An 18,462-nucleotide genomic window follows, 5' to 3' on the forward strand; every position below is an offset into this window, starting at 1 on the left:
AGATTCAGAAAATTTCATCCTAATACTGTCTAAAAAAAATAACAAAATCTGTTTAGCTTTGAGGTGCGGAAAACGGGACAAAAAAAAAGATTTTTTATATTTTAGATAGGCATAAAAGATCCGATATGCAGTTGTCTTTTCCGCATAGTATCAGGGAGGCATCTGCAAGAGTGACAAAAAAACAAAGTTCAAATACGTATTTATCAAAATTCCTGTCACCGCATATCACAAAACACAAAAATAATTATGTATATGTACATATTTAATTTGAACTAAATTGATATCAAACTTTCGATTGTGTTAATTAAATATATACAAGAGTATATTCTAAAATCTAGCAATAGCAAAGCATTGCCGGGTTCAGCTCGTATAATAATATATGTTGTGAGATTTGAAATAAGTGTCTACAACAAGACCTAAGACAAGATCGTGTAATTTATCGACAAAATATAGTGTTGTATTATTATAATATAATGTAGAGCGAACGGACGGCGAAAGAACAGCTAAAGGGATTTACGATGCGAATGTTGATGGATGCAGAAAACGAGAAAGACATGACCGATAAACTCCTATTTGATAATGTCCCGACAAGACGAAACGCGTTATATATATTTTAAAAATTTAAAAGTAGAATTAAATCCAATAAAAGTGTTTTATTTTAGATACCTTACCAAATTTTAAATGAAAACTTGTAGTATTTTTCTTAAATTCTAGGTTAAATTATGCTTTCAATAAATAATCTTAAGAAAACAGTTAAAATAGTTTGGCTCGAATCTTTTATATTGGCATTGTGTTCTCGGTTTTTTTTTCGATAGAACAGTTTGGTTGAAAATATTGAATTTGGACAATACGTTTTTTGCAACATTTTAATATTCATACCTATTGGCCTTTGGCGGCAATATTTTTTTGCTAAGAACGGACTAAAAATAAATGACTTATTACGGTAAAATCATTCAAAAACATAATTCATCCAGAAAAAGGGGTTTGTATTACAATATTTTACGAATATTTTTGAAAAGCGTTGTGCCAAATGTAGAATTTAGTAAAGAATGAAGGAATAATAGAACATTTCTGTCATATGATTGTATTTTTTTTATAAAAAAATATTTATAATTTTTGTTTAGTGACTTTCCTGTTTTCTAAATATCAAAAGACGTAATCTACCGCTCGAAAATTATTTTTATCTTACTTATATAAAACTTTATAGTATATTTTCCATCAGATATACCCTACAAAATAATTGTTTTTTCTAATGTATATTACGATGATACGCCGACAACCGCGGACGTATCAGACTCCCCCCTCCACCCCTCCTCGATTCTTCCCTGCAGAAGTACGCAACCATTTGCTTTTTTGTTATTTTATTTTTTAAAATTTTATTCGGTCTAAAAAATTAATTTAATGTGCCAATATGTCTTCTTGCTCATACTGATCATCGTGGTTTCGGATGTGAGAGGGTTTAATGAACACCCTGTATGCAGTACTATGAAGGTGCGCGGAAAGGTAGGCTATTTTAAGTAACTAACTTTCCCGGTAAAATACAGTTGACGTTTAGAAACAAGACGAGAGAAAACGCACTAACGGAACCAATAACACATGACTTGGGTTTGTACAATAGCTCTGCAACGGTCTACTGAGGTGACAAATGCCTACAATCACAGTAATCACACTAGATATTAAATTTGTCGCCGCCACGAGACGATCGTGAAAATGTCGAACATATCTGCAGGCTTATTCTTCTGTCACAATAAATAGAGTTGTTCGTTACATGACACAAGATCTATGCACAGGACACTGCGTCGGTAAACCGAATGAAGTGCATCGAGTATTTTGATCATTAGTTATATTTATTTTTTATTTTTCTTTGCATCAAACGCGCCAGAAATCGAACACGTGATATTAAGTACGGTAGGCTAACGCGCCGACCACTACTCTACGAGAACAAAAAATAAAACAAGCATAAGTACAATATAAAAAAAAGTATACTCATCGCCATTGGAATCAAATTAAAACCGTCATTAGATTATCAAATCCAAATAGTTATATTTGTTAATTAAACGGTTTCGGCGCTTTCAGAGTATTGTCAGACAATCTGACGCCTTATTTAATAAACCAAGAGAGTCAAAGGAGAGTCAAGAGTCATACTTCCTTTCAAGGTGATGCCACTGCATGGCATAACCAATACTATTTTGAATATCATAAACTTTTCTGTTGGTCATGATATTCACAATTACAATACGCGTTACTCGGGGAATCTTCATGTGTCTAAGTTTCGCTTAACGAAGTTCGGCAGAAGGTATCTGGAAAATATCGGCCATTCCGAATTTAATAAACTGCCCGATGAGCTAAAACACGAAAAGTCGAATAGAAAATCCAAGTGTCCCAATTATTAAATATTTTTTATAGTGACAGTTATTAATGTAATTTATACAGATGGTGTTAAGTACTGTGTTTTATGTTTCTTATAAAATGTTTTCTTACTATTTCTGATGTTTTAACTATGTATGATATTATGAATTGTCACAAAAATGTTTTCTTTATATGCACGGTCCCAAATGAGTTTTTTTTATATTTACTATGTATTTTATTAATAATAATAAAATAAAAGTATTGTTTTATGTATCCAATGAAAGTTTGCCCCTATTCACACTCTGCCACTATCGAACAAAAAAGATGGACTTTATATTCGTTCCTAACAAATAAAAATTTCACCGGAAAGAGGGGAAAAAAATTTCGTTATGTTGAATTCAACAATAAATATTTTTTATTATACCTCCATAACTGCACAGCGCATATATCTATCAACTTTGTTTCTAGTTTCTAGTGTCTAGTACGCGATCAACTACCAACATCAGAAAGGGGCCAGATTGTATTTCGGTAAAACCTTAACGGACGGTTAGCGTGAAGAAAACTACACCATTTTACCAGTGGCTCACGGTTATTCCACCATTGGACAAACGCGCCCGGAGGTACGGTTACCTCATGAATGAATTGATCCACCGGCAGAGGACAGAATGACGGAAACAACGCAAGTAGGAGAGAGACAGCAACGAATCCTCTTATTGCGTAGCAATTAGTTGCTACACAAAGAAATGACACGGAAAATTAGGTCGGGATACCGAATAATATGGTAATGTACTATCTGCTTTGTAATCAAGTTTATGCAACATGTTGCGTAATAAGAACGGAACATTTCGTTTCTTCGATCGATATAAAAATTAATTAAATAATGGACTAAATTAATATTTATTTAGATAAGGAGAAAAATATTTCATTCGGTCAAGAGTTTTCCTAGCGAAAACCTTCCCTTGTTGCACAAAAATAAATAGAATATTTGGATAAGCACGTTCAGAGATGTCAGCGGTATCAAATATCGACCCGCAAACCGTTCTGTTACCAAAGATTGCATCATTTCTTAGGCCGTTTACACGCAGACAATACAATATCGTTTTGTCCCGCGACTCGACCATTGTCCACGCGAAAACAGCAATTAGTAGGACAAAAAATCGACCGGAGACATTGCGACCGAGCTAGGCAGGCTATCTCCGGGAACAATGATTACCTCCACCACCGCGCGCGGCCGCGTTGTCCTCGTGTAAACACGTACGGACGGGACCTTGTTGACAATAGCGATTTGCTTGGCGTGAGCGTGTCGCTCGCAAAAAAATCTGCCGAAAATGGCGGCAGTATTTTTAAAAAAGTATTTAGTTCGTCGTTTAAAAATTCCAATACATCTTGGTAGAAAATAAATAATATGTTTCGTGAATTCGCTCATAACAAACTTCGTCGTGTATTAATTTTCGCAGCGGTCGCAGCGGTCACAGCGGTCGCAGCATTTCATCGAAGAGATTAGTATCTACTTTAAGGTTTGATATTTTGTATCGAAAACAACGCGACGTTTTGTCAGATAATCAAAATAAAAAAGAGAGAAGTTGCTCGTAATTTGAATTTGAACGAGGGTTAGAAATTTGAAGCTTATATAAAAGGTAATTTAAGAACTTTTTTGAATAGATTCTATCAAGCTTATACGATTTTGATATTGCTGACTCCATACACATGAGGCATATTCAAGATTACTGCGAATCAAACTAATATATAGATGTGATATAATTAACACTCATATAAAAGGTACAGAAGAGAACTAACATGCTTGATTCACAATAACAGAGAATAGACGTTTTGTATTTTTTCTTGCTCTTAATCATTAAATCAAATGCAATTTTCCACTCCTACTTTCCTTTATTCATCCTTCACCTCTCTTTATCAATTTCCTTCCCACTATCTCCTTGTTTTGTCATATTTCTTTAATTTTAATATATGGTATATTTAAACCATCGTAATACATATTATTGGATGGCAGACCCTACTAGGTATACATTTTTTATAGTTTTTATTCATGATAATTTAACCTGTACATCTGTTTGTATTCGAAATATATATTTTTTTTAATATAAAGATTTGTGTAAATAAATAAATGTAACAGTTACTGGTTTTTTAAAGGGTTTGGTTACTTTTTTAAGCAATCCCATATTTAATCCTATATTTTGTAAACGCGAAATAAGTGCATGGAAATGTTATTTTATGATACTAACTATTGAGACATGCTAAGAAAATGTGTGCAAAAGTTAAAACAAGATAGCAGGGGACCCACCAATACGAAAGGAAATATAAACACCAAACAAAAAATAAATTATACAAGAACTAGGCAGAATAACCCCGTTTGACGATACCAAATACGTTCACGTTCGTGGTACAAGAATAATAGAGCAAGTGAAAGAAAACGATCCGCGGTAATGACTAAACCACGCAACAATGTCGCAATCGCCAAGAAAAGTATCATAATGGCGCCAAAAGTCGACCAATAGGCGGCCTCCGGAGACGGAGAGGGGAGGGACAACGTGGTCAATTATCACTCGGCGAATGATAACCAATCGTATTGCTACAAAATATCATATTTGGCGATGATTCAAATTTGTAATGCATAATATGGGAAAATACTATGTGCATAGTACAGTACAGAATTATACAATGACAATGTGAAACATTGTTATATGGAAAGGTGACTCGGTACTTCATCCTTGACCGACCGTCACGCCATTTCTCCGTACGTGTGTAGGCAGAGAGGATAGAACGCCACATTACTCTATCTCGAAGTATACTTAGAAAATTACATTTTGCAACACATCCCAATACGAAACAAAAAAACGTTTATGGGAAGGTTAAGAAATATGATATACAGTAACGCGACAGAAATCTTTTCACCTATTAGAAAGAGCTTGTGCGGGTATAAATTAGTTCTAAGAACTAATTACCCCCACTCTTCTTTTTTTTCTACCTGAATAGGGTCTTACTCAAATAATGAGACCAGTTTTATTGTGACTCAACATGTTGACATCAAGTATTAACCCTTAGACTGCTAAACAACGATATATCGTTGTTGTTAATCCCTATCATAAAGTTCTAACTAGACTGATGCTGACGTCATAATCCCCAAAAGGGTAAATGAATTCGGGAACTGCTTGTTGCACTTAACCGTCAGTGGTATAAAACATTTTCAAAACATAAAAATTACTTATTCGGCGGGTTATTATTTAGTTTCGTACCTATTTCAGCCCTACGGAAAATTTTATACAAAAAATGTTTTCTTACGCGCAGTAAAAATTTAAGCATTAAATTGTACGGCAAAGTTTCTTGAAAATGAATAAAAAATCATTGAAAATATTTTAATGAAAACGAACAACTTTGAATGACGTCACTTGTTCATATGAATCAATCAATGATAAGAGGGTTGTGTAAGATTTCCGGTTTGCTAATCGTCAATGGACCAATCAACAGAACTAACCGAGAAGAAACGGAAGAGAACTTGCGACGTCACACGCGGATTAATGTCAGAAATACAAAACTTTAAAAGATCGTAGCGCTGATAGTACGATACATAAAAATTGAAAAAAAAAGCTTTGTCTATTAACAATTTATTTTTTTTAAAACCACTAAACATCCTCATTATAAATTTACTTGTGATGTTTAAATTCGCAGTGCTTTTAAGAAAAGAGAAACGACTAAACAACACAGGAAACTTCTAGCTAGTCGGGACCTGAAACAGTGAACTTTTTTACATTCCAAAAACAGTGAAATAAAAAATAAATCAATGTTAATAGTTACATTTTTAATCACCTATATGATATTTGAGGAAAATAATTATATTTGGTGTTTTCCCCGCTATTAAACCCGATTCAGTGATTACGAAAATATTGATGTACTTCCGTAATGAATAACTAATTGAATTCTTTACCTTTAATATAATAACTCTTATCTAGTGAGGTCCCTATATCACCGGAAAACCCCGTAATTAAGAATATAAACAAATAAGTAAAGAGCCATAAAACATAAAAATAATTCACCATGGAACCGAATGATTGTCAATTAGGACGTTTGAATATTAAAAAAATAATTTGTTAATTTATTATAATGGGCACACACAGTAATGGGAAATCAAAATGTTTTAGCTGTTCATTTGGTAGTAATTATTACTCTACTAACAAAACGTAATTATTACTATACAAACTCTATTCTACAAACTATTCTACAAACAAAACATAAATGAGGTATATCAACTCGATATTGATCCAAAAATACTTCAGAAAAAGCTTTTTCGATTTCGTGCTCTTCGTAAGAGTCATATTATAAATTATTATCACTATCACTTAAAAAAATATCGTTATTGTCTTATTCACTTTCGGAATAGGTTGAGCTGCTAAGCCTCGGAGTTTCTCGGCGAGGTACTATTATTTCTTTATCACTTTCACTATCCGTTATCATTTGGAATAATATATTTTGTAAATTTATTCATAATAAAAAGGACGCTTTGCAGAGTTAAATTGTTAGTTAGTAAGATTAAAAATATATATAAATGTAAAAAAATATGTCATTTACCTCAGCTGTTTGTAATTTCGGCAACTGTTGTCTATCTCGCTCAATCCATTTTGCGTGAACTAGCTATTAGTGAAACGGAATATTTTTCTTAGAAGAGATATCAATTTATGAGACAGTTGTACAAAAATATTATTTTTTTTAATTAAAATTATATTATAACAACTACCAAGAAATAATATTCCTTCTTAGTACATTTACCGGTTACCTTTAAGTTTCAATCTAAATAACTCCCCACAAACATTTGGACATACTCAAAATATTGTTGATTAATATACTTGCATAAAAAATTTAAAGTAATTTTAGGCATTACCTAGGAGGTGAAATAATTTATCCAGATAAAACTCACCGACATCGATAAAGGTTTCAGCTCTTTTAGTTTGCAAAAGTCAACAGATGGAAGAGTTGAGGTTATGTAAAAATAATCGTGAATGTGGATGTGTAAACATACCCAGAATAGTGAATATTTTGCAGTGTGTAAAGTGGTCATTTAAACCGGCCAATGACAGATCATAAGTCCTGTAAATGCCTAGACTTCCATAATCCCTTGTCAAAAATGTTTTCCCTCTCTGTTTCAAATTTCAAATGTCAAATTTCAAGATATATTTTACCCAATTTTCGTTTAGATGCATTGATGGAAGTGGTAGGTTTGATAATATAAAACAGAGCACACAGAATCAAAAAAAAAACTATCATAATTATTTCGTTTCAATAATAACAATGCGCCTTGAGATTGCAGTACGAGATCAGTTTTGTTTGTTTTTATTTTCAATTAAGAAAGGGTTTACAACCGCTGTACGAAAATTGTCTATTTGCGGCACGAGTTGTCTATCTTGCTCACTCCACTGGGCTTGAATTAGATATTTATGAAATGGAAGATTTTTCTTGGAATTGCTATTAATTTTTAAAACCGTAGTGTGTTTGGAAAACAACGTATTCGATAAAATATTTTTAAAATATATTAATAATAAGATTATGATTAGATTCTTGAAAAACTGCGTAGCAGCGTAAGGGTTAAATTTTGCAATAATTCACAAATATATTAACCCTTACGCTGCTACGCAGTTTTTCAAGAATCTTATCAGAAATCCTCTTATTTATACATTTAAAAAATATTTTATCGAATACGTTGTTTTCCAAACACACTACTGTTTTATCAATTAATAGCAATTCCAAGAAAAATCTTCCATTTCATAAATATCTAATTCAAGCCCAGTGGAGTGAGCAAGATAGACAACTCGTGCCGCCCGCAACACATTCTCGTACAGCGGTTGTAAACCCTTTCTTAATCGAAAATAAAAACAAACAAAAATGATCTCGCACAGCAATCTCAAGGCGCATTGTTTTAATAGTTATTATTGAAACGACAGTTTTATGATGGTTTTTTTGTTGATTGCGGGGCAAAGTGCCCTTATTATCAAACCTACCACTTTCATCAATGCATGCTAAACAAAAGTTGAGTAAAATATATCTTGGAATTGGTTGCAACATTTTTGCCAAGGGAATATGGAAGTCTAGGCATTTACAGGACTTATGATCTGTCATTGGCTGTTTTAAATGGCCACTTTACACACTGCGAAATATTCACCATTCATGATTATTTTTACATTACCTCAACTCTTGCATCTGTTGACTTTTGCAAACTAAAAGAGCTGAAACCTTTATTAAATTCGGCGAGTTTCATCTGGATAAATTATTTCACCTCCTAGGTAATGCCTAAAAATACTTTAAATTTTTTATGCAAGTTATTTCGATCAACAATATTTTGAGTATGTCCAAATGTTATTATGGAGTTATTTAGAATGAAACTTCATGATAACGGGTAAATGTACTAAGAAGTGATGTTATTTCTTGGTAGATGTTATAATATAATTTTAATTTAAAAATTAATGTTTTCGTACAACTGTCTCACAAATTGATATCACTTCCAAGAAAAATATTCCGTTTCACTAATAGCTAGTTCACGCATAATGGATTGAGCGAGATAGACAACAGTTGCTGAAATTACAAACAGCTGTGGTAAATTACATATTGTGTACATTTATATATATTTTTAATCTTACTTTGTTACTCTAACTGACAAGTTAACTCTGCAAAGGGTCCTTTTTATTGTGAATAAATATACAAAGTATATCATTCAAAATGATAACGGATATTAAAAGTGATATAGAAATAATAATACCTCACCTAGAAACTTGGAAGCTTAGCAGCTCAACCTATTCCGAAAGTGAATTCGACAATAACGATCAACTTCTAAGTGATAGTGATGATAGTTTATATGACTCTTATGAAGAGCTCAAAATCGAAGAAGCATTTCTAAAATAATTTTGGATCAAGATCGGGCTGATATACTTTATTTACCACAATTACGTTTTGTTTGTAGAATAGTTTCTAGAATAGAGTTTCTATAGTAATAATTACGTTTTGTTTGTAGAGTAATAATTACTACCTAATGAACAGCTCAAACATTTTAATTTCACATTACTGTAGGTACCCATTATAATAAATCAAAACATGATTTTTTAATATTCAAACGTCCTAATTGACTATCATTTAGGTTCCATGGTGAATTATTTTTATATTTTATGGCTCTTTACTTATTTGTTTATATTCTTAATTATGGGGTTTTCCGGTGATATAGGGACCTTACTAGATAAGAGTTATTATATTAAAGGTAAAGTATTCAATTAGTTATTCATTACGGAAATACATCAATATTATTGTAATCACTAGATCGGGTATAATAGCAGGGAAGACACAAAATATAATTATTTTTCTCAGATATCATATAAGTGATTAAAAATTCTAAATATTAAAATGATTTATTTTTTATTTCACTGTTTTTGCAATGTAAAAAATTCCCTGTTTCCGGTCCCGGCTAGCTAGAAGTTTCCTGTGTTTAGTCGTTTCTCTTTTTTTAAAAGCACTGCAAATTTAAACATCATAAGTAAATGTATAACGAGGAAATTTAGTTGTTTAAAAAAAATTATATATTTGTTAATAAACTACTAAACAAAGCTTTTTTTTCAATTTTTATGTATCGTATTATCGGCGCTACGATTTTTTAAAGTTTTGTATTTCCGAAATTAATCCACGTGTGACGTCGCAAGTTCTCTTCCGCTTTTTCTTGATTTGCTCTGTTGATTGCTCCATTGACGATTAGCAAACCGGAAATCTTCCACAACCCTCTTATCATTGGTTGATTCATATGAACAAGTGACGTCGTTCAAAGTAGTTCGTTTTTATTAAAATATTTTATATCATTTTTTTATTAATTTTCAAGAAACTTTGCTGTACAATTTAATGCTCGAATTTTTACAGCGCGTAAGAAAACATTTTTTGTATTAAATTTTCCGTAGGGCTGAAATGGGTACGAAAATGTATAATAACCAGTCGAATAAGTAATTTTTATGTTTTGAAAATGTTTTCTACCACTGACGTTTAGTGCAACAAGCAGTTCCCGAATTCATTTACCCTTTTGGGGATTATGACGTCAGCATCAGTCTAGTTAGAACTTTATGATAGGGATTAACAACAACGATATATCGTTGTTTAGCAGTCTAAGGGTTAAGCAATTAAGCATTTTACAAAAAAATACTATTTTAACTTTGGCGACGCAAAAAGTGAGTTCCAGAGCTATAGCAGTTCAGATTGGATGCAGTCACACTGCAATGTTAGATTGTATAAAAAAAATTAAAGGTTCTGCAAGTCTAGATCGAAAAAAAGGTACTAGGCATAAAAAAAAAACAACACATGCTGAGTATCGACTGCTGAAGCGAATCTGTTTGCAGAATCGATTCAAAAGTGCCGTGGATATAAAGACAGAGTTCATAAAGGCTGGTGGTTCTGAAGTGGGTGTCCACACCGTACGCTGAAGACTCCGAGAGCGAGCGGCTTTTTTGCCAGGAGGCCTGCAAAAAGCCGCTACTGACCAAAAAAATGCGCTTTGCCCGCTTAGAATGGGCTAAAAAATATATAACTCGATTGGCGACGAGTTATTTTCTCCGCTGAGAGTAAATTTAATTTATTTGGTTCGGATGGAATTCAGTACGTGAGACGAAGATCTGGAGAACGTTTAAGCGATGAGTGTCTTTGACCAACAGTGAAGCATCCTGCTGGACAAATGGTCTGGGGATGTTTCTCCCTTTATGGAGTGGGGCAATTAGCATTCATAAAAGGAACTGTGAATGCAGAAGTTAACAAAAAAATTTTGGAAGAGTATTTATTCTCGACAATTGAAATGCACTATTCCTGTATTTCTGAGTTCATTTTCCAAGATACTGTGATTTATAATGACACTGTGATTTATATTAAAATAATTTTAAGTTAAAGAATATATGAAAATTCATGGAATTCCAACGCTGGATTGGCCCGGAAAAAATCCTGACCTGAACCCTATCGAGAACTTGCGGCATAAAATAACAATCTAAATAAATAAACTGAAGCCTTCGTCAAAGAAAACCCTTAAAAACATCATCGCAAAAGTGTGGTTTGATTTTTTTTCCAAAGACTACATACAAAATTTGGTGAAATCCATGCCAAAACGTATTGAAGCAGTAATTAAAAAAAAGGAGGAGAAACAAAATACAGATTTTGTTGGTTTTTGATAATTGTTAGTGTTATGTTCCTATGTGTCTAGAGTCGATTATTGTAATAGTATCTATGCAGGTCTGCCAATGAACAAAATGACTCGCCTACATTCTGTATTAAATGCAGCAGCGAGACTTATTTTCGGAATCTCAGTCATATCACTCCACTACTTCGGGAATTACACTGGCTACGTTTTCCACAGAGGGCGGAATACAAACTTTGTTGGCTTATGTATAAATCACTTCACAACTCTGCTCCGGAATATCTAAGGGAACTATGCATTCCAGGTGAACTATCTGACAGGCGTCTCACGCTTAGATCAGCTACGTCTATGGCGAGAGGAAAAGTTGTTATACCTCTGCGCAAAAACAGCGCACTAAATTTAGTGAACACGGATTTGCGGTCGCAGGCCCTACGGCATGGAATGCTCTCCCAGCAGACGTGCGAGGCTGTGAGAGTGAAGTGATGTTTCGGAAAAAACTTAAAACCCACTTGTTCTCTAAAACATTTGAATAAATCCGTAGCATGTGACAACAAAATATTTAAAAAATAAATAAATTACAAATTTAAAAGCTTCAATTAAATTTATTTATATATTAGAATCACTATGTAAAGCGCCCTTGAGGTATTATATTACGAAAATGGCGCTATATAAGTTATCCATAATAATAATATGTCATTTTATTTCAAATAAATACCTATGTGGATTTTAAAATTATATGTGGTTTTTAAAATTATATATGCATTTTTCATTTTTGTGCGAAAAAATCGAAAATCTACAAATTCACTATAAAATTATGAAAAAAAAAAAAAAATTACTAAATAGGCACTTATTTGTACATCATCTTTAAACAGTATTGCTTAATAATTTGGACTGAAAAGCTATTAAGAAATCACAACAAAAAAAATTGTTTTTAAATAACTGATATTTTCAGTGCTCGCTACTGTATCTTCAAGTTTAGAGGTGGATACATCAGTATGTACCGAGAGGTCTAGCATCCCACGCTATCTCTTATAAAAGTGACAAAAATGTGGTTCCACCGAGTTATTTTTGCTTTAATTACAATTTACTTCATTTTTTTTATTGTTCCGGGGTGCCCAATTTTCTACTTTTCTAAGCCTATTTAAAATGCGAAAGAGAAATAAGAAAACTTTGAAGTCGATCGAAATTCTGACGTGACTTGTCAGTTTTTAATCCGACTAGCTGATGCAGAAGTAATGTGGCTAGATGCTGTCCTAATAACATATTGTAAACATGTAGTCGTAAAAACATTGCCATCATAAAAAAAAAAATACTTATTATATTTTTTTCTACCTTTTTTACTATCCTAAGGGTACGTATCGAGATGACAAAAGAGCCGGCTTTGTAATACCTCGGTAGATAAATACAGACGAAAGTTAAGCACACCGTCTTGGTAATTGTCAAAAGTCATATACAAATCATGTTCAAGGTACCATTTTTTAAAAATATAATTGGGATTTATTTGAATTCGTAACCGCTTTGGAATGGCCAATTTTATCGCAGAAGCGTATTTAAAATGCGAAAGAGAACTATTTTAAATTTTAATTTAGAAAGGAGTGCGGAAAAGTTTCAGCGACACTTATTAGTTGAATTCAATCATTTGAGGTCAGAAATGACAATTGGTAGAGCATACCGAGGTAGACAGAGATAGTACAGAAGTTAAGTATACCGTCTCGGTAAGTACGACACGTAAATAAAGACAAAAAAGTTAACTACAGAATCAGCTGATATTATTGTGCAGTCCACAAAAAGGCGGGAAAACAGAATACGCCGACACAAACACGACACGCACAATACAAGACTATTTAGATGATATTGGTATTGCTTTATGAATAATAATTTAGATTTGTTAGTAATCCGTATTACAAATCGACGGGGTAAGTTCAAGGATATTTTCCGTGAAAGCAAAATTTTACGACTTCTCTGATCGGTTCTATACTAAATAAATAATATGGAAGGCAAGGCTAGTTCTAGTCACCACCGCGTTATGGTTTAGGCAAGTACTTTCCGACTCTTGTTTTTGTAATAGGGGGAAAAGCTGCAACCATGGTAACAGTATTTTTTATCCATATGGTCTGGATTGTGTTTCGTTTTCACACCGGAAGCGCTTATCAAACTGATAGCTTTTTGGTGTCATAATCTTCCGCCTGAAATTACATCGTTTTTATTGAATACATTCGAGATACGAGTACTCACAGGGGCATCGTTTGCTGGTGGGCATTGTTGTAGAGCACCGCCTCGTCGGCGCTCTCCGCCCCCGAGGAGGACAGCGTGGCGTCCGAGTCCAGCTGTGCGGCCACCAGCCCCAGCTGCGATCGCAGCGCGGCCGCCGCCGCCGCCAGCGCGGGCGGCGCCAGCCAGGGCGGCGGCGGGGGCACGCGGCCCGCGCCCAGCCGCAGCCGCTGCGCCAGCGCGCGCGCCGCCCGCCGCGTGAGCGCGCCGCCGCCGCCCGCCGCGCGCAGCACGCCGCGCGCTTCCTCGGCCGCGTGCTTGCCCATGGCGCGCGCCTGCTGCATGCGCAGCCGCCGCCGCAGGAACTGGCAGCGCCGCTCCAGGCGCGCCTGCGCCAGCGCCACGCGCTCGCCGGCCGGCGGCTCCAGGAAGTCCACCCCCTCCATGTTCTCGATGACGCGCAGGATGTCGGCGCCGCCCAGCTCGCCTAGGATCTGCTCCATCTCCTGCGCGTCCTTCAGGAAGTGCTCCGCGGGCCCGTCCATGGCGAGCTCGCCCTCTCTCTGGCTGTGGCTGTGGTAGGTATCTCTGCCGGCCTCCGACAGCGCGGGGGCCATGTCGCGCCTAGCGCAGCTTATCGCGCCGCGGACGGCCCCGATAACGCGCGACGCATCGTCCGCCGCGGCCGGCGGAGCGAGACGCGGAAACCGACTCTCGTATTACGTCACGGCGCTGGCACAGTCGAGGGGCTGATGGCGGCGGAAACGCGGCTGCCGGTTATCGGACTCAGATAGTTCGCCGGCTTCTTGACATTCGCGCCCGAACCTCCAGCTCCCGCTCGCGCCGCACTCCCTTGTTCTGAAACTGTAAACCTAACATTCAACTCGGAACTGTTTACGATATGTCTTATGTCAGCGGAAATATCCGGCCGAAACATAATCCGGGGAAAGTGAAAAACGCATATTTGATCTTCGGGACATATAACTAACCGCTAACCGGCATAAATAATAAAGCGACGTCGAAATAACCCACGTGATGATTCCGGTAGAACTGCACCCGTCGGAAGCTGTGATTATTCCGACCGCAAATACCGATACACGCTATTTATACGGTTCACTGTGATTGTTACGACGGTTTAAACAGAGACCTATCTCTAAAACGAAAAGAAAAAAATAAAATGCGACACAGACATAGAATCTTGTTGAATTTGTATCAGCAATGGCGGAATAGATGCCAGTAAAATACACTTGCACTCAAATAACGAATACCTCGAAGCGACAGACGTAAAATCCTTCCGCGGCGACACTCGGAAAACGACTGAGACGGACATATATTGCCCCACGTATCATCATCGGATCGAAATGAGTACTCTCAAATCAAACTCGGTGATTTAAAAATGTTAATAAGATCAAACTTATTTCTAAATTTAAAACGGAAAATATAAAGATAATTAATAAACAGGTAGGTTATTGGTTCAGCATTTGAACTTTTCGATAATAAAAAAGTGTATACTTTGGTTTGTTTCCTGAATATTTAGTAATTTTGTAAATTAAACAAAAGGTTTAATAATTTTTTTTTAAATCCTAAACATTTATTTGCAATTTGTAATTCCGGTTTTATTTTTTTGGGTCGATAAGCCACAAAACTAGTACCCTACGCTTTTTGGCGCTAACCCATTTCAAAATAGTATCTCATTTGATCTGACAATAGCGCTGTATGCGTAGGTACGCGGCCTTGGCAACGGACATCGGCAGTCACCACGCCCATTAAATGTATTGTATTTTCCATGAAAAACAAGTTAAAATGATTTTAAGAAAAACAGTACGACAGTATTATAATCATCAAACAAAATGCTTCAATTCGGAATAGTTATTTCCAAAATATAACAAAGAGTGGAGAGGAAAATTAATAAATAACATTGTATTTATGTAGGGCGTGTGATCGGTAAAACAATCATAAAATTCAATAAAATTCAAAGCATGGCTATTTGCGCATGCGCATAGCTAGCTTAGCGGTAAGTTTAAATCAGTTTTGTGTTGATAATACCTGTATATTTGTTTATTTGTTTAAATTTAATGTTGTGCACACAGTGCTATGTTAATATAAATCTAGACAATATTACGAACAAAAAATAAACCTAACACAGCACCAATTACGTACACAACACAATATATGAAAGAACTATCTAACAGTACAACAAGATGTAAGAAAAATTTGTGTTTTGTGTGAATTTACTAGTGATTGTGTTTTTATTGTTGTGAGTATGAAATGTAGTGCGTGGAGTGAGGTGTATGGAGTGATGTGTATAAGATGTGGTGTTTATGTAGTGTGTATTCTGGTAGTACCTAGTTTAGTATCAATTGTTTCTGTTTATTTTCAAAGAGGCTAAATGATACTAATATTACAGTAACTTTAAACTTTGAAGTAGGGCACACACAAGCAAATTCCCTTATGTGCTCCAATAATAACAATAATAATATTTGTAATACTAAACATTAAAATCTATAAGACTCAGCTTCCGTTTGTAGCAGAGAGCTGAGTCGTTAAAGATGTCTAAATCGTACATCTTCTCAATTTTAGAAAAGTTACTAACTGCTCTTCCTAAGAGCGAATTTTGAGCTGCTCTGGTGTTGCATTTGTTGTAGCTCAGTAATACAGTATGTCGAGTGCGACGAATAGGAGTATTAAAGTTTATTTCAGACAGCAAATCGGCACAATCAATCCGAATATACTGTAGACATTATAATTGTATGCCTGTATAATAATAATTGGAAAAAAAATCCACATGAAATAATATTTTATAGACAGCAATATTTTGAGTCTGCCAAAATGTTTGCAAACAAGGGCTGGATTTCACCCCCTAGAGCAGTGGTTCTTAACCTTTTAGTGATAAGGGACCATTTGACAGATCTTTTGTCTCGCCATGGACCACCAACTGTTTGTAGTGATATAAATTATGATAAGGCCGATTATTAAAATTTTTCTATAAATAAAACAAACGCATGTCGGCACTGGTATAATAACAATTTCTTTGTTAATTTTTAATTATTATATGCGCTGAGAATCCCTGCTCGCACAAGTATGTGGTTGAAAATAGAGTTAGGTAACTTAAAGCGATTTCTCGAATTTTAGGAAAAAAATTGCTTTTTGGCTCCAGAAATCTTCAAGTTTGATTCCTGTCTCAAATCCATCCTTGCAGTTACTGCCGTGTTTCATTTCAATTAGCTCTTCCTGAATCTCATCAGGCACCTCACACATGATAATGAAAGGGTTGGGGATCAGTTTCCGATTACCTTTGTTCTCGCATTCAGGAAAATAACGATTTAATTCATTTTTTAATTTTTGCAAATGGAGTGTAATGCTCTTTAGTATTTCTCTCTTAATCCCAGCACACTGTCTGTGCGCAGATTATTAGACTGAAACTTATTTTTTTATGTTTTTCATCTTACGAAGTAATTTTTACACCCGTTTTAAAATTTAATTCATTTAATTTGTTTATATTATTTTATTTAGAGCGGTTTTGTTGAAAGAATTGTATGATAACTTTGCAGACCACTTCGGGTGCTTTCAGGGACAACCGGTTAAGAACCACTGCCCTAGAGAGTTAAGATTGACTTTTACAACAGAGATGGAGAACAGTTTATAAAAGGAAAATGGAAGTATAGGTATTTACAGGCTTCGATAAAGGTTTCAGTAATTTAACTTTACATTACTCAACAAATGGAAGAATTGATGAAATATCGATGTTCAAACATAAAAACCACCTGATGACGGGTCATAAGTAAAGGCTTGCATATTCTCTTTAAAACAGACTGCATGTTATATACTTTTATTTTTAATGTAAGTCTCTCTTATCTCAATATTATGTAAGCATTTTATGCAAAAAAAAAATATTTTCCCCAACAAATAAATGAGTATATTTTTTTATAGATTTAATTTTTTTTGCACCACATCAGGCCAGATGACAGTGGTGAATAATAATTACACAGAATACCCAGGCTTGAGAAAACTCACATTAAATTTTTTGCATTCTCACCGGGAATCGAACCCGGAACCTTCCATGTGTGAGTCAAGCATTTTGATTACTGCACCACGGAGGCCGGGCAGATTTGAGGCATTTTAAAGAATACAGAATCAACATTGAATCGAGTTTTGATCAACATTGAATCGAATTTTAAATCGGGTTGTGGTCCTGTGGCTAGTGTCTCGGACTCACAGATCAAACGTCTGTGGTTCATATCCCACTCTATCCCAACTTGATTCGCATTTTCTAATAGTGAGTTATTTACAACTCGTTGAAAATGGCCCTCAAAATGAAATATTTAAATAAACAAAACATTTTTTATATTGTAATATAATTCCTTTATTCGCGCCGCATGATGCATAGGACACTGGATTGGTACGCTTATCGCAACATATTAGCAAAAAGTTGTAATATACATAAAGATGATCATCTTACGCATCAGGGGTTAGTCCGGAATCTATATATGTAATGTTGAATTGAATTGGGGATTTCAAGCATAGTAGGCAAACGCATTAACCATTAGACCACGAAGCAAACTAATCTTCACTCGACTTTCTTTTCGAGGATTTTAACCAGAAAGCTATCTAGTCGAAAACACACGTCTAGGATTTTGGTACTATTTTTACGTACAGAACTCTAGGTATTCTTTATTTCACACAAATACGGAAAAATTTATAAGGCTAAATGGTGCGTTGTTTTTTACTGTGACTGTTATAAATATGTT

At 35.0% G+C, this 18,462-nt stretch overlaps 1 protein-coding gene across 1 annotated transcript in view; it reads right to left on the minus strand.

The window, feature by feature from the left end:
- Window positions 1–15,074, minus strand: part of nsl1 (non-specific lethal 1) — a 40,313-nt gene extending 25,239 nt beyond the window's left edge. The window contains exon 1 of the mRNA XM_088232831.1: window positions 13,739–15,074. Within this exon, the coding sequence (XP_088088957.1) occupies window positions 13,739–14,331 (593 nt within the window). The 5' untranslated portion in view covers window positions 14,332–15,074. The remainder of the gene's footprint in view (window positions 1–13,738) is intronic.
- Between the last annotated feature and the right edge of the window lie 3,388 nt (window positions 15,075–18,462).

This window comes from Micrasema longulum, unplaced genomic scaffold (genome assembly GCF_059751315.1).
Source record: "Micrasema longulum isolate JH-2025_06_02 unplaced genomic scaffold, ASM5975131v1 h1tg001026l, whole genome shotgun sequence".
NCBI lineage: Eukaryota > Metazoa > Arthropoda > Insecta > Trichoptera > Brachycentridae > Micrasema > Micrasema longulum.